This window comes from Podarcis liolepis (assembly GCF_965112155.1).
Source record: "Podarcis liolepis genome assembly, chromosome: 1".
Classification (NCBI taxonomy): domain Eukaryota; kingdom Metazoa; phylum Chordata; class Lepidosauria; order Squamata; family Lacertidae; genus Podarcis; species Podarcis liolepis.
Window position 1 is genome coordinate 4,791,704 of NC_139554.1, and position 21,595 is coordinate 4,813,298.

The window sequence follows — 21,595 nt, forward strand, 5'->3', positions numbered from 1 at the left end:
ATCTCTTCATTCTGACTTCTCCGTTACATATTTTTCCAATCTTCACTTCCTCACATTTCCACATCTTGTTTGCCGATTCTTTTTAAGAAGCCCTCATGAAAAATTATCAGCGTTTTCGTGCTCCTTTTTCACGCTACATCCAATTTTGCTGTGCAATTTTGTCCAGCACATGTCATTTTGCAGTCCCCCCCCCCCCCAATAAGGCATTTTGGTACACATTCGTTGGGGGGAGAGCTGCATTGCAAAATTCAGAAAGTATGAATCTCAAAGGATGGCTGTGTTTTGGCTCATGTATGGTTTCAGAAAATGAGCTGGGTATGTTTGCCTTTAAAGGCAAATGGAATGGATTTTCTCCTGTCTTCCTCGTCTGCACCAGGTACACCTTGGGGAATTTTCCAAACCCATGTCCATCCTGCAACGTATGTGTTTTTGTGTAATAGCAACCAACCCCTTGATAACACAAGGCTGCCCGAGACCCCTTTCTAAGTATGCCAAGCCACGGTGAAGGATGCTTGCTGTTGCCATAGTAACACAGGGAGAAAGCAGCAAGCCGCAGCCACTTAGCACATCTTAACGCCAAGGCTGTCTGAATCTCTGTCCATGGATAGCAGGGGAGGTTACCCCGTTTAACAAAAGCACAACCAGAGAAATATAGCTAGGAAATGCTAACTCGAGCCAAGCCAAGTTCCCACAATGTGGCAATGCAATGGAAATGGCTTGAGGATTCGTAAAGCGAGGGCGTGCCTGAACGGTGGAATCGCTGTCGCTTACGGACTCACTGTTAAAACCGTGTTTATGGAAGGCAATCTTATTCGGCTACGAGGGATCGCCAAAGAAGAAGAAGAAAGAAGATTTGCTGGCACACATGGGCCAAATTTCATTTACCAAGACACGAGTGGCAGACGCCAGGCTTGCAGGATCTGGTGTTGTTGTTGTTTTAATCCTGATATCCGCCAACTAGAACCAGGAACAAAAGATCTACTCTTGAAAGGAATAGACTTCGGAGCCCAGGAATTTGTGGCACTGTGGGTTAAACCACAGAGCCCTAGGGCTTGCCGATCAGAAGGTCAGCGGTTCGAATCCCCGTGACAGGGTGAGCTCCCATTGCTCGGTCCCTGCTCCTGCCAACCTAGCAGTTCGAAAGCACGTCAAAGTGCAAGTAGATAAATCAGTACTGCTCCAGCGGGAAGGTAAATGGCGTTTCTGTGTGCTGCTCTGGTTCGCCAGAAGCGGCTTAGCCATGCTGGCCACATGACCCGGAAGCTGTATGCCGGCTCCCTCGGCCAATAAAGCGAGATGAGCGCCGCAACCCCAGAGTCGGTCATGACTGGACCTAATGGTCAGGGGTCCCTTTACCTTTACTTTTTTACCAGAGCTGAAGGGAGCTCATGGTCTTGTCACAAAAGAAATCCACTCCTGATTGTCCAACACCCCAACACCCCAGATTTCTCCCTGGATGGCGGGGGTGGGGTCGCTTTATCGTTGCAAATTCTAGCCAGTCTACTTAAGATAAGAACATATGATGAGCTTGGTGGATCAGGCCCATCTAGCCCAGCTTCCTGTTCTCACAGCGGCCGAACACATGCCCCAATGAGGAACCCTCAAGCAGGATTCGAACACAAGACCGCTCTCATTTTCTGCAGAGCAGAACCACGGTGGGTAATAGCCCTTGATCGCGCTCTCCTCCATGAATTTTGCCAGTTGTCTTTTAAAGCCATCAAAGATGGCGGCCATCTCTGCCTCCTGTGGCAGCGAGTTCCACCATTTAATGACGCACTGTCCTGAATTGTCCAATTCCACAGACTCCAACTCCCACCATCCCCATGCTGGCTGGGGCTTATGGGAGTTGTAGTCCCAAGAACTTCTGCAGGGCCAAAGCTGCTCCAAAAAAAATCAACAACATCCCCTTCCCCCAAGCCAGGCATCGGCAACCTTTGGCCCTCCAGATGTTTGGGACTACAGTTCCCATCATCCCTGACCACTGGTCCTGTTAGCTAGGTGTTATGTACTGAGTTGAATAGGATTCAGAATGCAGCAGTCTGATTGGTCCTAGAACAATAGGAGCCAGAATGCAGCAGTGTGATTGGTCCTAGAACAATGGGATCCAGAATGCAGCAGTGTGATTGTTCCTAGAACAATAGGATTCAGAATGCAGCAGTCTGATTGGTCCTAGAACAATAGGATCCAGAATGCAGCAGTCTGATTGGTCCTAGAACAATAGGATCCAAAGTGCAGCAGTCTGATTTGTCCTAGAACAATAGGATCCAGAATGCAGCAGTCTGATTGGTCCTAGAACAATAGGATCCAGAATGCAGCAGTCTGATTGGTCCTAGAACAGTAGGATCCAAAATGCAGCAGTCTGATTGGTCCTAGAGCAATAGGAGTCAGAATGCAGCAGTATGATTGGTCCACAGGAGCCACCCAATCCAGCTCCAGGTGGAAGTGAATCCACAACCTGATTGGCCTACAGGAGAATCCTGGAATTAGCCAATCACGTGGGGCCCATTGTGTAAATAATGTATATAAAGCAGATATTTTAGGGAAACATTCATTCCTCCTCACCACTATGAGCTGAATAAAGAGCATGAAATCCACTTTCGACTCAGAGTATATTTCACTAGGGATCATGGGAGTTGTAGGCCAAAACATCTAGAGGGCCGACGGTTGCCTATGCCTGCCCTAAACCACCTGCCTGAGCCGAGAACTTGCTCACAGGGCCTTACCTTTATTCTGTCGATGTTTGCCTCCATTTTGAGCTGCTCTACCAGTTTCCTGGCTTGCGCTATGCTGGTGGTGTTGTTGCTGGCCATCTGAACGTTCCTCGTGGGCCTGCGGGTGCTCGCCGCTCCCGGTGCTCTGCAAAAGACGAGAGAATAAATCAAGGTGGTCCATCAGGGAACTAATAAACTGCTAGGCTTGCAAAGCCATCCTCGGGGGAAGAAGTTGACCACAAACTTGACATGAGCCAACAGTGTGACGCGGCAGCTAAAAAAGCCAATGCAATTCTGGGCTGCATCAATAGGAGTATAGCATCTAGATCAAGGGAAGTAATAGTGCCACTGTATTCTGCTCTGGTCAGACCTCACCTGGAGTACTGTGTCCAGTTCTGGCCACCACAGTTCAAGAAGGACACTGACAAACTGGAACGTGTCCAGAGGAGGGCAACCAAAATGGTCAAAGGCCTGGAAACGATGCCTTATGAGGAACGGCTAAGGGAGCTGGGCATGTTTAGCCTGGAGAAGAGGAGGTTAAGGGGTGATATGATAGCCATGTTCAAATATATAAAAGGATGTCATATAGAGGAGGGAGAAAGGTTGTTTTCTGCTGCTCCAGAGAAGCGGACACGGAGCAATGGATCCAAACTACAAGAAAGAAGATTCCACCTAAACATTAGGAAGAACTTCCTGACAGTAAGAGCTGTTTGACAGTGGAATTTGCTGCCAAGGAGTGTGGTGGAGTCTCCTACTTTGGAGGTCTTTAAGCAGAGGCTTGACAACCATATGTCAGGAGTGCTCTGATGGTGTTTCCTGCTTGGCAGGGGGTTGGACTCGATGGCCCTTGTGGTCTCTTCCAACTCTATGATTCTATGATTCTAAGTCTGACTGAGGGGAGGGTGATTAATAATGATGCAAATACTACAGTTTGGTTTCATGGGCTGCAAGAAACTAGTCCACTATTTTTATTTTTGAAGTATCTTAGCTGGTGGAGAAGAGAAACTCACCTTGGGAAAACACTTAGCTTGCAGAGGAGGATTCATGTAAACTCAGGTGTATAAAAAGTAAAGTGAGTTTTGAGAAAATGAATTCAAGCTCACCCATTAGGCCATTATGCTGATACCATAAATAAATAATAATAATATAATAATAATAATTTTTATTTATACCCCGCCCTCCCCAGCCAAGGCTGGGCTCAGAGCGGCTAACAAGCAATAATAAAAATAAGTTGAATGAATACAACTTAAAAACAAAATGAAAATACAACATTAAAATATTGAGACATTAAAATATTAAAATGTAGCCTCATCGCAGGAGGAGAAAGGAAAAAGAATCATAGAATCATAGAATCATAGAATCATAGAGTTGGAAGAGACCACAAGGGCCATCGAGTCCAACCCCCTGCCAAGCAGGAAACACCATCAGAGCACTCCTGACATATGGTTGTCAAGCCTCTGCTTAAAGACCTCCAAAGTAGGAGACTCCACCACACTCCTTGGCAGCAAATTCCACTGCCAAACAGCTCTTACTGTCAGGAAGTTCTTCCTAATGTTTAGGTGGAATCTTCTTTCTTGTAGTTTGGATCCACTGCTCCGTGTCCGCTTCTCTGGAGCAGCAGAAAACAACCTTTCTCCCTCCTCTATGTGACATCCTTTTATATATTTGAACATGGCTATCATATCACCCCTTAACCTTCTCTTCTCCAGGCTAAACATGCCCAGCTCCCTTAGCCGTTCCTCATAAGGCATCGTTTCCAGGCCTTTGACCATTTTGGTTGCCCTCCTCTGGACACGTTCCAGTTTGTCAGTGTCCTTCTTGAATTGTGGTGCCCAGAACTGGACACAGTACTCCAGGTGAGGTCTGACCAGAGCAGAATACAGTGGCACTATTACTTCCCTTGATCTAGATGCTATGCTCCTATTGATGCAGCCCAGAATTGCATTGGCTTTTTTAGCTGCCGCGTCACACTGTTGGCTCATGTCAAGTTTGTGGTCAACCAAGACTCCTAGATCCTTTTCACATGTACTGCTCTCAAGCCAGGTGTCACCCATCTTGTATTTGTGCCTCTCATTTTTTTTGCCCAAGTGCAATACTTTACATTTCTCCCTGTTAAAATTCATCTTGTTTGCTTTTGCCCAGTTCTCTAATCTGTCAAGGTCGTTTTGAAGTGTGATCCTGTCCTCTGGGGAAAGAGTGGGACGGAATCAAATTGGCTCCAAGCCAAAGGCCAGGCGGAACAACTCTGTCTTACAGGCCCTGCGGAAAGAAATCAGATCCTGCAGGGCCCTGGTCTCATGAGGCAGAGCGTTCCACCAGGCTGGAGCCAGTGTGGAAAAGGCCCTGGCTCTGGTTGAAACCAATCTAACTTCCCGGGACCAAGTAAATAGATAGATGAGAGAGAGAGAGAGAGAGAGAGAGAGAGAGAGAGAGAGTGTGTTATTCTCTGCCCATCTGACTGGGTTTCCCCAGCCACTCTGGGCAGCTCCCAACAGAATATTAAAAACACGATAAAACACCAAACATTAAAAACTTCCCTAAACAGGGCTGCCTTCAGATGTCTTCTAAAAGTCAGATAGTTGTTTGTTTCCTTGATATCTGATTGGAGGGCATTCCACAGGGTGGGTGCCACTACCGAGAAGGCCCTCCGCTTGGTTCAAACACAACCAGCTCCCTCCCACGATGTGTTTAGAGATTAGGCAGCAGGTTTCCCAAGATGACTTCTATTTTACTTATTTCATAAGATTCATACGCCGCGTGACTGTTTAAAAAAACAACCCAGTCAAAGTGGTTTGCCAAAAAGAGAAAACAATAACATTATCAATAAGGAAAATTAAGAACCACCCTTTAAGACTTTAGAAAAGTGAAAATCTAGTACTGTGGTACCTCAGGTTAAGAACTTAATTCATTCTAGAGGTCCATTCTTAACCTGAAACTGTTCTTAACCTGAAGCACCACTTTAGCTAATGGGGCCTCCTGCTACCGCCGCACCATCGGAGCACGATTTCTGTTCTCATCCTGAAGCAAAGTTCTTAACCCGAGGTACTATTTCTGGGTTAGTGGCGTCTGTAACCTGAAGTGTATGTAACCCGAGGTACCACTGTACAACCCTCTGCAATGTTGGAATGTTTTTCCCCCCAAACCCACAGCCCAGAGATTAAGGGTCTCATGTGCTAGATAGAAAATTGATGAGGGCAATTCACCTGAAGTCAGTGTCCCCTGTGATATTCTGTGTGGAGATGATCCGAGCCGAGGATGTTCACTCCTCAAGAGTAAGCAAAGCCCTGTAGAATCAAAGAGAATGGCGCATGTAAGATGTGTCTAAGCCCTGCTATCCATCCCCACCAGATGTTTTGAAGCACAACTCCCACCAGCCCCTGGGGAGATCCTTTCCCCCCTCGCCTCACCCCCAATAATATTATTAACTATTATTTTTATTATGGATTGCCCACCCTTCACCTTACAGACCCCAGAGCAGGCTGCAAGCCTAAGGCGCGACGTTTAAAGGGGGCTTGAAACAGCTTATAACCCGAAAGAGCGAACTGCCCGCCCGCAGAAAAGCAGAAGGAAGCAATTGGAATCTGTTTCATCAGACCTAAACAAAGGCATAATAATAATAATAATTATTATTTATACCCCACCCATCTGGCTAGGCTTCCCCAGCCACTCTGGGCGGCTTCCAAAAAAATATTAAAATACTGTGATACATCAAACATTAAAAGCTTCCCTAAACAGGGCTGCCTTCAGATGTCTTCTAAAAGTCTGGTGGTAGTTGTTCTCTTGGACATCTGGTGGGAGGGTGCCACCACCGAGAAGGCCCTCTGCCTGGTTCCCTGTAACTTTGCTTCTCGCAGTGAGGGATCCGCCAGAAGGCCCTTGGAGCTGGACCTCAGTGTCCGGGCTGAACGATGGGGGTGGAGACGCTCCTTCTGGTATACTGGGCCTTTGAGGCCATTTAGGGCTTTAAAGGTCAGCACCAACACTTTGAATTGTGCTCAGAAACGTACTGGGAGCCAATGTTGATCTTTCAAGACCGGTGTTATGTGGTCCCAGCGGCCCCTCCCAGTCACCAGTCTAGCTGTCGCATTCTGGATTAATTGCAGTTTCCGGGTAGCCCCATGTAGAGCGCATTGCAGTAGTCCAAGCAAGAGATAACCAGAGCATGCACCACTCTGGCGAGACAGTCTGCAGGCAGATAGGGTCTCAGCCTGCATACCAGATGGAGCTGGTAGACAGCTGCCCTGGACACAGAATTGACCTGCACCTCCATGGACAGCTGTGCATCCAAAATGACTCCCAGTCTGCGCTCCTGGTCCTTCAGGGGCACAGTTACCCTATTCAGGACCAGGGAGTCCTCCACACCTGTCTGTCCTCTGTCCCCCAAAAGCAGTTCTTCTGTCTTGTCAGGGTTCAATCTCAATCTCAATTATGTCCCACACGACGGTAGGAAAGTTAGCCTGGCTGCAGGATGAGGTCGAAGGCACTGCCGGTCCGGCACCCTGTTCTTACAGTGGCCCACCAGGGGCTTCAAAGCGAAGTCCGCGGGCAGGACTTTCTCTCTCCCAACCCGCCATTCCCGGCCGTGGCTCTTCCGAGATCCACTGCCTCCGACAGAAAGACACGGCTGTTGTGCTCAGTGGCCATTGGTAGCCTTGTCCTTCAAGACGAGGGGCGGGGCCTGAGGAGACGGGGTGTGGCTGGGGAGCATCCCAAAGGCTTATTTCACACGGCCACCAGAAGAAGAAGAAGAGTTTGGATTTGATATCCCGCTTTATCACTACCCAAAGGAGTCTCAAACATTCTCCTTTCCCTTCCTTCCCCACAACAAACACTCTGAGGTGAGTGGGGCTGAGAGACTTCAGATAAGTGTGACTGGCCCAAGGTCACCCAGCAGCTGCATGTGGAGGAGCGGAGACGCGAACTCGGTTCCCCAGATTACGAGACTACCGCTCTTAACTACTACACCACACTGGCTCCATGGAAGCTCCATGGAAGAAAAAAGGTGGTACGTGTGGGATGTGATCCATGAGAGGCAGTCAAGTACAACATTCCTTGTAATGCTAGACAAGACATGCATGGGAATGTTTGGTCCAGCCAGTCAAAAACTGCCTGTTCCTCCTGGCTGGAGCATCCGTCCTTTTGCATGTGATAGAAGGTGGGTGTGACCTTACCTGTCCAGGTAACGAAAGGATGAGTCACGCAGCACACATTTTTACTTTTTTTTACTTCCTTGTTCGTTTGACCAGCTTTTAGCTAGGACTGCTCTGCTAGCTCTCAGCTAGCAGGAACGTACAATCTGAGACAGACTGTATTGTGTAATAGTGAGAAGCTCACACGAGCCTGCAACCAGCTACCTGGTGTGCATGTAAAAAGGGGGAATGTAAAGTCTGCTACATAAAGGAACTTGCTAGCACAAGTTAGGAAGGATGTTAATAAATGATATATCCTCTCCTGCCACCCTGAACATTCCCACAGTACACTCATGCAATAAAATAAAACGAAAGTATTCACAGGGGCAGAGAAGCAGGGAGAGAACACAATGATCTCGAGAACAGTTTGGTTTGCGTGTGTTAAAAGCCAGCTGCAAAACCAGCAACACCTGTCTCGCATCAAAGGCAGCCCAAGAAACATTTTCAGGTCTGCAGAGGCACAGGTTTAAGCCATGGGGGCGGGTGGCGCTGTGGTCTAAACCACAGAGTCTAGGGCTTGCTGATCAGAAGGTCAGTGGTTCGAATCCCCGTGACGGGATGAGCTCCTGTTGCTCAGTCCCTGCTCCTGCCCACCTAGCAGTTTGAAAGCAAGTCAAAGTGAAAGTAGATAAATAGGTACCGCTCCGGCGGGAAGGTAAACGGCGTTTCCGTGCGCTGCTCTGGTTCGCCAGAAGTGACTTAGTCATGCTGGCCACATGACCCGGAAGCTGTACGCCGGCTCCCTCGGCCAGTAAAGCGAGATGAGCACCACAACCCCAGAGTCGTCTGCGACTGGATCTAATGGTCAGGGGTCCCTTTACCTTTAGGCAAACTAAGGCCCGGGGGCCGGATCTGGCCCAATCACCTTCTAAATCCGGCCCATGGATGGTCTGGGAATCGGTGTGTTTTTACACGAGAAGAATGTGTCCTTTTATTTAAAATGCATCTCTAGGTTATTTGTGGGGCATAGGAATTCGTTCACCCCCCCCAAAAAAATATAGTCCGGCCCCCCACAAGGTCTGTGGGACAGTGGACCGGCCCCCTGCTGAAACAGTTTGCTGACCCCTGGTTTAAGCGCTCGGGGCTTAACTGGAGGGGGGCATTCACTTTGGCCGCAAATCATTTTGTCAAGGTTTATGTCAAGGATCATTGGACCGATGACAGGCAGACATCCAACAGATAGAGACAGGAGGCGCACATTCTGAAATGGAACGGAAGTCATCTGACCACACACTCCCAGCCACAAAAAAGGTTTACCCTTTGCGTTCGCCCACCCCCTCGTACTGCAAGTTCTCCAGGCAGCATACGAACCCCGTCTGGTTTGAAGCAAAAGCATAAAAGAACGTGCAACAAATGCCGCTTGGTGTTCAAGCCACTTTCGCTACACAATAATAATAATAATTTTTATTTATGCCCCGCCCTCCCCAGCCAAGGCCGAGCTCAGGGGGGCTAACAAGCAATAATAAAAACAAGTTGAATGAATACAACTTAAAAACAAAATGAAAATTTTGTTGGCAGGGGGTTGGACTCGATGGCCCTTGTGGTCTATTCCAACTCTATGATTCTATGAAATACAACATTAAAATAGTGGAACATTAAAATATTAAAATGCAGCCTCATCGCAGGAGAAAAGGAAAAAGAAAAAAGAAAGAGGGGGAGGGAAGCAAATTGGCTCCAAGCCAAAGGCCAGGCGGAACAACTCTGTCTTACAGGCCCTGCGGAAAGAAATGAGATCCTGCAGGTCCCTGGTCTCATGAGGCAGAGCGTTCCACCAGGCCGGGGCCAGTGTTGAAAAGGCCCTGCCTCTGGTTGAAGCTAATCTAACTTCCTTAGGGCCTGGGACCTCTAGGGTCTTGCTAGTTATGGACCTTGAGGCTCTCCGTGGGGCATACTGGGAGGCGGTATTATTATTATATTAGAAGCGGCCTTTGCCAATTGGGGCCGATGGGAGTTGTAGTCCCAAACCTCCAGAGGCTGCCAAATTGGCAAAGGCTGGCTTAGCATGCCTCTCCACCAACTTCACCTGTGGGATGCCGGCATGCTTGCAAACCTTGCAATCAAAGCACCCAGATTCTTGTAGAGAAAGGAGATTACAAAGCAACAAGGTTGAGAGTTTTCATGCACTCACAGAAACGGAAGATCCGGACAGGGAAATTGGGGGTTTCTGCAAGGACTATGCTCCCCCACTCGCTTTGCAAAGGAAACTTTGGCCTAGCCTTATAAACGTCTTTTGTTCTCTATATAGGTTCCAGCTGGCTAATTACTTTCTTCTCCTCCCCTACACTGCCGACAGGTGGTCCTGTTTAAGATCTGATCCTCAGTTGTCACCTCCCCTCTCAGCAAAGCGCCTGTGCCTTTAACACCTGCATGGCAGGTCATAATTCAACCGGTAGAACGCTGCACAATGTGGTGCCCACCTGTGGAATTCACCGTCCCAAAAAAATATGGCGATGGCAAGCAGGTTCTCACCACACCCCCTGTCGCAATTTTTATTTGTAATGTTCAAGGCAACACGATGACCAATGCAATGTCAATATAAACTCTTTATATACTCTATACAGAACAGTATAAAATATATGAAATATGCACTCTCCGCAAAACCAAATACAGTAAACAGAAATCTTCAGCTCTCTATATTGGACAAACAGGCCAAACCTTACGCCAAAGAATAAACGGACATAAATCTGACATCAAGAATCACAGAACAGAGAAACCAGTAGGAGAACACTTCAATCTCCCAGGACATTCTATACAAGATCTCAAAGTAGCTGTTTTACTACAAAGGAATTTCAGAAATAGACTGGAAAGAGAAGCTGCTGAATTACAACTCATTACCAAACTTAAAACCATGAAAAGACCTGGGCTTAACAAAGACATTGGATTCTTATCTCACTATACATAACTAAACCATTTCTCACCTTCCCACCCCTTGCCTTTTCCTGTAAGACCTATTACAGTCGTTAAGAGTCGTCAACAGGCTCTCCCAGCTATCTGCCTATCTCCCATTCCCACCATCCTTCTGAGTAACACCCCTCCCCACCTTCTCACTATATAGAAGGATCTGGCAACTTCTATTTCAGTGTATCTGAAGAAGTGTGCATGCACACGAAAGCTCATACCAAGAACTAACTTAGTTGGTCTTTAAGGTGCTACTGGAAGAAATCTTATAAATCACTGAAAGTCACAAAATATGCACTCTTGATGGATTCTCTTGAAAACATTATATATATATATATATATATATATATATATATATATATATATATATATATATATATCTCACTGTTCACTATGTCTGTTTCCGGACCACTTCGGCAGCGTTGGACGTCATAAAACAAAGTTTTACGGCTTGTTTTCACCAGATAAGAATCTGACCCCTTGCTTCTTTCAGAGACTTGCACAGTCTACAAAGACTTTCAGAGACTTATAAGACTTATGTCTATTTGGTTCTATGTTTTGGTTCTAGGTTACATATTTTTAACTGCTGTTATATCTGTATTGTCCCTGTTATACCCAATTGCAAATTTAATAATAATAATAAATAATAATGATAATAATAATTTTTTATTTATACCCCGCAATTCCTGGTTCCAAAACCGGGCTCAGGGCGGCTAACAACAAATATAAACCACTTAGTTATAAAAGCAGCATAAAATACAGTATAAAAACATAAATAACAATAAAAATCAAAAATCAATTTAGGGGAAATAAGCATTGGATAATCCCCAAGGCTAGCTGGCTGAATTGGTCCTACTTGGGCCAGCGAGGAGACCAGGGGAGAATTAGCTGTGGGGTCTCCCTTTCGTGTTTTATGACTTCCCTGATACAGTGGTGCCTCGCAAGACAAAAAGAATCCGTTCTGTGATTCTCTTCGTCTAGCGGTTTTTTCGTCTTGCGAAGCAAGCCCATTGACGGATTAGCGCTATTAGCGGCTTATCTGCTGATCGGATCAGCTGATAAGCGGTTTAGCGGCTTAGAAAAAGGGGGGGGAACCCGCAGGAACTCACAAGGCATTGTCGTCTTGCGAAGCAAGCCCATAGGAAATTCGTTTTGCGAAGCACCTCCAAAACGGAAAACTCTTTCGTCTAGCAAGTTTTCCGTCTTGCGAGGCATTCGTCTTGCGGGGCACCACTGTATTGTATGTGAGCTGGAGATGGTCTGCGACCGAAATAATAAATTTGTATTTGTTCTTCCTAATGTTTAGTCGGATTTGCAAAAGGCTCATTACCGCTGGTTTCCAATGAAGGCAAAATTCTGCCTGTTTACAATTTATGTATGTGTGTATACTTGAAAAGTAAGCGAAACGTACAAGAGAACCCAAAAGAGGACGCACACGGGAGCCAAGGAAGTAAACACATAAGAGGAAAAGAAGAAGACGTTTCAAACTTCAAAGCCTGTGTTGCAACGAATGTCAAGCGTAGTTTAAACATGACAGCAACTTAAACATTGCAACGTACCGTAGCACAAATCTTTAGAAGAGGAGGCCAGCTTAGCCTAGCGGTTCCTTCACATTCCTGTCCGAGTCACTGTTAGCTTAAATGGCTTTTCCCCTCCCGCAAGGAGGAAAAATAGCCCGGAAGATGAGAGTTAAATAGAACCTCCATGTCTACGCGCAGTCTACCTGCGATACTCCGCCTGTCAGTTTTGGGCTACCTGCTGTTGGAAACAGAGCGCTGGCTGGCCAAGCCCTTGCATCAAGGTTGGAACAAAAGTTTTGAAAGCCACACATTGCATTTGTTCCCCCCCCTCTTCTTCCAAGCACTTGGGATGTTTTGGGATTCCGACAAGGTTTCTTTTTTTTCCTTTTCAAATGCTTTTTATTGATTTTCACAAACATAAATAAAATTTAAACTTTTACATTCAACATTTTGTGTCGTCTTATTTACCCTGTGCAATTTCACGCCCGGACTTCCCTCCCGCCCTGCTTCGGTTTTCCTAATTTACATCTTCTCTTACAGATTCATATTTGCCCTCTATTCCCATCACAGGATTTATATTAGCCCTGCTACAGTTTCTAAACTTCTGCAATTAATTCGTATGCACACAACAAATTTACTCCACTCCTCTTCAAACTTTGTCACTTTTTGGTCTCGGATTTTAGAGGTCATTTTTGCCAATTCTGCATACTCAAATAATTTTGTCTGCCCCTCCATTATGGTTGGGATCTCCTGGGATTTTCACTTTTGGGCTACGAGAATCCTAGCGGCAGTTGTGGCGTACTGAAATAATTTACGGTCTTCTTTCCTCACTTCCTCTCCTATTATCCCTAATAAAAAAGCCTCCGGTTTCTTTGGGAATGCATATTTGAAAAGTTTTTTCAACTCATTATATATCGAGTCCCAAAACTTTTTCATCTTTTCACATGTCCACCACGTATGGTAGAATTCACCGTCCTTTAATTTGCACTTCCAGCAGGCTTTATTACTCAATCTGTACATTTTTGCCAATTTAACCAGGGTAATATATCACTAAGGGACGCGGGTGGCGCTGTGAGTTAAACCACAGAGCCTGGGACTTGCCGATCAGAAGGTCGGCGGTTCGAATCCCTGCAACGGGGTGAGCTCCCATTGTTCGGCCCCTGCTCCTGCCCACCTAGCAGTTCGAAAGCACGTCAAAGTGCAAGGAGATAAATAGGTACCGCTCTGGCGGGAAGGTAAACGGTGTTTCCGTGCGCTGCTCTGGTTCACCAGAAGCGGCTTAGTCATGCTGGCCACATGACCCGGAAGCTATACACTGGCTCCCTTGGCCAATAAAGCGAGATGAGCACCGCAACCCCAGAGTCGGCCACGACTGGGCCTAATGGTCAGGGGTCCCTATACCCTTTAATATACCACCGGTACATCATTTTCCCTAGGTTTTTTTTTAAGGTGGAGCACGCTGTAAACCTCATACCTTCCTTCCATAGTCTTACCCAGTTGCCGTACTCAATATTGTAACCAAAGTCGACTGCCAATTTTATCATGACTTCTTTCATCCTTGGTGTTCCATTCGAGCAAATAGTCATACGTTTTAGACAAAAGTTTTGTTCTACCCTCTAAGATTTCTGTTTGGTATTTTGACTTTTTTTCACTGGGGATTCCGACAGGGTTTATTTTTTTTTCTTTTTCCAAATGCTTTTTATTGAGATTTAAGAACCTCAACACCAACCAACAAAAACATCAAGTCTTATTAAATATATCCTACTTTATGCTCCATAGAGGCGTTGACTTCCGTCCTTCCCTTCCGCAAGTTTTCTTATTCCAATCTACAATTCACAGTTTCATTGGTTAAAAATTACACCGTGACATAAGATTTAATTCAATCCTGCCAACGTTTTCCTATTTCTACAGTTCTCACTTATATAAACCATCAATTTACTCCATTTTTTGGGTACTTCGTCTCCTCCTGATTGCGAATTCTGTGTGTCAATTTTGCCATTTCAGCGTATTCGACCAACTTTATCTGCCATTCCCTTACAGTCAGAATCTCATGTGACTTCCACTTTTGGGCTATCAAAGCTGCTGTTGTTGCATACAGGTATAATCTTTGATCTGTCTTCTTAATATCTTCTCCCACCAAGCCTAGCAAAAATTCTTCCGGCTTTTTTGGAACCAACAAGGTTTCTTAATGGGGACAAGGAAGTCGATTCACATGCAATGTTCGCTTTCTTTCTTTTTTTCTCAGCCCTTGGCATTTTTTTTAAAAAAAATAAAATATAATCTCTTTTTTATTTATGACGTGCGGTTTGAAATTTTGAAAGACGAGCGGAGCCCAACTGGAAAGGGGCCAGCAAAAATGAGTGGTAATGAGCCCGTTTCCATGGAGACGGCTTCATTAGCATGCTGGCGTACGGCGATGGTTTGCTCATCTCATCTCGGGGAAGCGAGGTTTCAAAAGGGTTTGGCAAGAGAGGAGAAGGAATAGCCCCCCGCCCCATTCCGCAGGTCAAAAGAAATATATGTATGTTTTTCCTCGTCTCAGAAACAAGGAGGGCATTGTGACAGTTGCTGACTTGGCAGCACTGAGTTCCAATCTCGCTCTCTCTTTGCCACCTTCAGAGGAATTCCCCCCCCCTGAAAATTCAAAATATGCCGAAAGGCGATGGGAGTTTGAGCAGTCGGAAGCAAGTCATTTCAGAACCAGAGATCTGCAGGTGGGGAACAGGGAAGATAAGCTGGGAACAGGAGAGTTGCACTTATTTCAGGGCACACCGAGAGGAAAAATCATAAAAAGTCAGATGAGCGACCTCATTTGAACACTGCAATTGCAGCATACATTTAAAGCGCTATGATATGACTTTGCACAGTCATGGCTCCCCACCCACCCCCCAAAAAGAATCCTGGGAGTTCTAGTTTGTTGCGAATCCTGAGAGCTGTTATTCCTGCTCCGGGAACCACAGTTCATAAAAGGTTTTAATAATCAGTTCCTCTTCATGGGGAACTCTGGGAATCGAACCACCTAGGGGCACAGCAATGAAATCGCAAACACGATTTGCAGAGCTAAGCAGGGTCCAGGGTGGTTGCAAGTTGGATGGGAAACCACATGTTTAACTAATGGGGCCTCCTGCTGCCACGCCGCCGGAGCACAATTTCTGTTCTCATCCTGAAGCAAAGTTCTTAAACCAAGGGACTATTTCTGGATTAGCGGAGTCTGTAACCTGAAGCGTATGTAACCCGAGGTACCACTGTATAGCTTTTTTTGCAAAGAGGTTTTGGGCTTATGCTCCAGAAAGCTCTAGCTCAGCTTAAGCCTTCTTGGTTTCTCACTGCCCTTTTTCAAGGGAGGAGGGGAAATATTCATTCTGCAAAGGCTCAAGTGTGCTATTAAAAGTACTGGGAGGTTTTTAAAACTCCATAATGGAAGGTCTCTGGATTGTTTAGCTGGCAAAGAAAGAAAGAAAAAAGAGAAAGAAAAATGGGAAACAGAACTTTGTAACGGATGGGAAGCACCGCTTAGTTAAACAAGATCTGGACTGCTGGCTAATTGATGGCAAGCGAGACACCCCGCGCTGGAACGTTGACAGATGACATTTATGTTATTTTCAGGCACTCACAGATTTTCTCCCTCGAATGTTGGCAAGTAGCAAAGATTTAACAGGCACAACAGCTCACAACAGCCTGGAGGCGTTTGGTCTAAAACTAAAAGGAATGGGAGTTCATGATGGCTGGGAGTTTGTTAAGAGGGAGATAGTAAAAGCACAACTTCAGGCAATACCAATGAGACGGAAACATGGAAGGTGCCTAAAGAAGCCAGGGTGGCTATCTAAAGAACTTTTAACTGAGTTAAGATTAAAAAAAGGATGTGTACAAAAAATGGAAAAGGGGGGAAACCACCAAAGAGGAATTCAAACAAATAGCCAGCACGTGTAGACACAAAGTCAGAAAAGCTAAAGCACAGAATGGACTCAGGCTTGCTAGAGAGGTTAAAAGCAACAAAAAAGGCTTTTATGGGTATGTTCGTAGCAAAAGGAAGAACAAAGAAACAATGGGGTCACTCAGAGGAGAAGATGGTGAAATGCAAACAGGGGACACAGAAAGGGCTGAACTCCTCAATGCCTTCTTTGCCTCAGTCTTCTCCGATAAAGAAAACAATGCCCGACCTGAAGAATTTGGAGCAAATGATTCAGCAAAGGAAACACAGCCCAGAATAAGTAAGGAGATAGTACAAGAATATTTGGCTAGTTTAGATGTATTCAAGTCTCCAGGGCCAGATGAACTGCATCCAAGAGTATTAAAAGAACTGGCAGATGTGATCTCAGAACCACTGGCAGTCATCTTTGAGAATTCCTGGAGAACAGGCGAAGTCCCGGCAGACTGGAGGAGGGCAAATGTTGTCCCTATTTTCAAAAAGGGGAAAAGAGAGGACCCAAATAATTACCGCCCAGTCAGTCTGACATCAATACCAGGGAAGATTCTGGAGCAGATCATTAAGCAAACAGTCTGTGAGCACCTAGAAAGGAATGCTGTGATCACCAATAGTCAGCATGGATTTCTGAAAAATAAGTCATGTCAGACTAACCTGATCTCGTTTTTTGACAGAATTACAAGCCTGGTAGATGAAGGGAATGCAGTGGATGTAGCCTACCTTGATTTCAGCAAGGCATTTGACAAGGTGCCCCATGATATTCTTGTAAAGAAGCTGGTAAAATGCGGTCTTGACTATGCTACCACTCAGTGGATTTGTAACTGGCTGACTGACCGAACCCAAAGGGTGCTCATCAATGGTTCCTCTTCATCCTGGAGAAGAGTGACTAGTGGGGTGCCACAGGGTTCTGTCTTGGGCCCGGTCTTATTCAACATCTTTATCAACGACTTGGATGATGGACTCAAGGGCATCCTGATCAAATTTGCAGATGACACCAAACTGGGAGGGGTGGCTAACACCCCAGAGGACAGGATCACACTTCAAAACGACCTTGACAGATTAGAGAACTGGGCCAAAACCAACAAGATGAATTTTAACAGGGAGAAATGTAAAGTATTGCACTTGGGCAAAAAAAATGAGAGGCACAAATACAAGATGGGTGACACCTGGCTTGAGAGCAGTATATGTGAAAAGGATCTAGGAGTCTTGGTTGACATGACCCAACAGTGTGATGCGGCAGCTAGAAAAGCCAATGCAATTCTAGGCTGCATCAATAGGAGTATAGCGTCGAGATCAAGGGAAGTAATAGTGCCACTGTATTCTGCTCTGGTCAGACCTCACCTGGAGTACTGTGTCCAGTTCTGGGCACCACAGTTCAAGAAGGACACTGACAAACTGGAACGTGTCCAGAGGAGGGCAACCAAAATGGTCAAAGGCCTGGAAACGATGCCTTATGAGGAACGGCTAAGGGAGCTGGGCATGTTTAGCCTGGAGAAGAGGAGGTTAAGGGGTGATATGATAGCCATGTTCAAATATATAAAAGGATGTCACATAGAGGAGGGAGAAAGGTTGTTTTCTGCTGCTCCAGAGAAGCGGACACGGAGCAATGGATCCAAACTACAAGAAAGAAGATTCCACCTAAACATTAGGAAGAACTTCCTGACAGTAAGAGCTGTTTGACAGTGGAATTTGCTGCCAAGGAGTGTGGTGGAGTCTCCTACTTTGGAGGTCTTCAAGCAGAGGCTTGACAACCATATGTCAGGAGTGCTCTGATGGTGTTTCCTGCTTGGCAGGGTGTTGGACTCGATGGCCCTTGTGGTCTCTCCCAACTCTATGATTCTATGATTCTATTCTATGATTGGTCACGTGAGCCTCAAAATGGCATTGCAACTCCTGCTCATGAATATGTAAATAAGAATGATAGGGATTTGCAGAAAAGAGGGTGGTGAAAGTTCAGAAAAGGACGCATTGATTCATATGCTTTGTCTTGTTGTTCTGGATATGGGATAAAGAGGAGTCACATCGGGCTAAAACGGACCTCCTTTGCTTGTCCCAGTGCTAGTCTACGTTTGGTGGTTAATTTTCCTAGTAGGTACATTTTGGCACCGGGGGTCTATACACACACACACAAACCATACTGCAAACCAAGTAAATACAACAAACTAAGATCTGGACCTTCCAATATCTTGCTATGCCAACAAAAATAAATAACTATACAAATAATTGGGCCATGCCGCATGACGCTGACCCTAAAATCCCGGCGCAAACACTATGTGTCAGGGGTTCAGGGAGAGAGGCACAGAGCAGGCAGGAGACGGACAACGATTGGGAAGAATCCGAGGGGAGCGAGGAGGAGGATGACAATGACTCGAGGGATTCCATGAGTCTTTCAAGTGAATCAGAGGATTCCCAGAAGGGGGCGCCTGTGGTCAAGCCAAGGGGAGTCCTAGGGGGGACTCGTCAGGAGCAGGGGGCCAGCAGGGGATCCCAAAGTGGCAGCTGGGAGTCAGGACCAACTTCCCCGCCAGAGTGCAGCGAAGGGGGTGGAGGTTCCAGTGTGACAGGGGAAGCAGCTCCGGCAGCAGAGAAGGAGGGGAGGTCGGAGCAAGGCATCCTCCCGGAAGGGGAGGGGAGTAGTGAAGGGAGTAGTGTTACTGTCAAAAGGAAGGTCAGAGGTTGGGCGCGCGCGCCAAGTTCAAATGTGGAGGCGCGCGGAAGAGCAGGGGGCCCGGAGGAGGAGCCAGGTCCCAAAGCCCGCAGGAGGGGGGGGGAGAGCAGTCTGGGGATTCCGCGTCAGGGGAATCCAGGAGGGGCAAAACCCCAGCGGGCAGGAAGACCCTGCGGAAAAGGAAAGAAAGGAAAAGGTGGAGCAGCGCAAGCCTCTTAAACTGGTGCAGGGGAGGGACTGACTCAGAGGGGACTTCAGCGGTCTAAGCGTAACAGACGTGGGGCTGCACGCCTCGGCTGTGGAGCGGATAATGAACTGCAATAAACATCTCTGTATATAAAGTGGACTTGGCGTTGGTCTCTTGTGAGCTGGGACCTGAGGCAGCCCTGACACTATGCAACAGAACAAAAGATCATTATCCCCCCTGCACACCTATCTCTCTCCTCTCTTTCCCTGCAATAGCTTGGATAATAGTATCTCATACTGAAAGTGGAGAGGCTATATGTTCTTTTTCCGTGCTTATTTGCTTGTACAGCGGTACCTCTGGTTGCGAATGGGATCCATTCCAGAGGTCCGTTCGCAACATGAAAAGCCCGCAATCTGAAGCACTGTATCTGCGCAGGTGCGCGGCATGATTTGGCGCTTGTGCGCATGCGCAAAGCACGATTTAGCACTTCTGTGCATGTGCGAGCGGCAAAACCCGGAAGCAACCCTTTCCGGTACTTCCGGGTCACCGCGGGACGCAACCTGAAAGAACAGAACATGAAGCGGACGTAACATGAGGTATGACTGTATTGTAACACACCAAATCTTCAATAAAATGAAAAGGGAAAGGAACAAGGGGATGGAGCGACCCCCTATCATAGAAGCTCGGAGTTGAAAGGGACCCCCAAAGGTCATTTAGTTCAACCCCCTGCAAAGCAGGAATCTCAGCTAAAACATCCAGGACAGATGCTTAAAAATCTCCAAGGAAGGAGAGTTCACCACCTCTCCTGGGAGTCTGTTCCACTGCTGAACAGCACTTACTGTCAGAAAGCTTTTCCAAATGTTTTTTTTTTAAATCTCCTTTTTTGCAACTTGAAGCCATGGGTTCGAGTCTTCCCCTCCAGAGCAGGAGAAAACAAGCATGCTCCCTCCTCCACGTGGCTATCATATCTCCTCTCTTTTCTCTTTTCCAGGCTAAACATACCCAGCTCCTTCAAGAGCTCCTCATAAGGCTTAGTTTCTAGACCTTTGATCATCTTGGTTGCCCTCCTCTGCACAATTTCCAGCCGGTCAACCTCCTTCTTAAATTGCGGTGCCCAGAATTGGACACAGTATTCCAGGTGTAGTCTAAGGCAAAATAGAGTAGTACTATTACTTCCCTTGACCTGGACTCTAGACTTCTGTTGATGCAGCCTAGAATAGCATTAGGTTTTTTTTGCTGCTGCATCACACTGTGACCTCATGTTCAGCTTATGGTCCACCAAGACCCCTAGATCCTTTTCACATGTACTGCTAGTAAGCCAGGTGTCCCCCCGTCTTATATTTGTGCATCTGGTTCTTCCTGCCTAATTGCAGAACCTTACGTTTGTCCCTACTGAAATTCATTTTGTTAGCTTGCGCTCATTTCCTGAGAGCCACAGAGATAATATAGAATCATAGAATCATAGAATCATAGAGTTGGAAGAGACCACAAGGGCCACCGAGTCCAACCCCCTGCCAAGCAGGAAACACCATCAGAGCACTCCTGACATATGGTTGTCAAGCCTCTGCTTAAAGACCTCCAAAGTAGGAGACTCCACCACACTCCTTGGCAGCAAATTCCACTGTCAAACAGCTCTTACTGTCAGGAAGTTCTTCCTAATGTTTAGGTGGAATCTTCTTTCTTGTAGTTTGGATCCATTGCTCCGTGTCCGCTTCTCTGGAGCAGCAGAAAACAACCTTTCTCCCTCCTCTATGTGACATCCTTTTATATATTTGAACATGGCTATCATATCACCCCCTTAACCTCCTCTTCTCCAGGCTAAACATGCCCAGCTCCCTTAGCCGTTCCTCATAAGGCATCGTTTCCAGGCCTTTAACCATTTTGGTTGCCCTCCTCTGGACATGTTCCAGTTTGTCAGTGTCCTTCTTGAACTGTGGTGCCCAGAACTGGACACAGTACTCCAGGTGAGGTCTGACCAGAGCAGAATATATGCTATACTAGAATATATGCTATACAGAATATGCTATACAGAATATATGCTATACTAGAGTCTTCATAGGTCAGGGCTGGGCATTGCTATAAAGAAAGCCTCCATAATCATCTAAAACCAAATTTTAAAATTATTTTCTGATATGGAAAATCTGTATTTTCCTCTGTCTTCTGCAAACCCAGCTCCCAAATCAGATATGGGAATTTTTGGCCCTTCCAGACTGGGTGGGTATATCCCACAACATGTCATTGATGCAATACCAGTGCATTTAGTGATGGATTTATCAGTCTGCTTACATGTCCTGCAATGCTTCCCCAATGTAAAGTCTTTATTGCCCTTGAGGTGAAGGGCGCCCTGGTGCTCTGTGCAATGAAAAGAGGACAAAAATTAAACTGGAATATTATCGTAAAAACTTGCAGGGTTTTAGCAGGAGCCTAGATCAGAGACGAAGAAGTATGTCCACCGCAAAACTTTTGCAGGCACAAACAAGTATTGAACGCAGGCTGG

The 21,595-nt window shown here is 46.3% G+C and overlaps 1 protein-coding gene across 1 annotated transcript in view; it reads right to left on the bottom strand.

Annotated features, from left to right (window-relative positions):
- Positions 1 to 21,595, bottom strand: part of GNG2 (G protein subunit gamma 2) — a 73,316-nt gene that overhangs the window by 3,917 nt on the left and 47,804 nt on the right. Inside the window, exons 2-3 of the mRNA XM_083516331.1 lie at positions 5,915 to 5,995; positions 2,724 to 2,856 (exon numbers count right to left, since the gene is read on the bottom strand). Coding sequence (XP_083372457.1) covers positions 2,724 to 2,810 — 87 coding nt within the window. The 5' untranslated portion in view covers positions 2,811 to 2,856; positions 5,915 to 5,995. The remainder of the gene's footprint in view (positions 1 to 2,723; positions 2,857 to 5,914; positions 5,996 to 21,595) is intronic.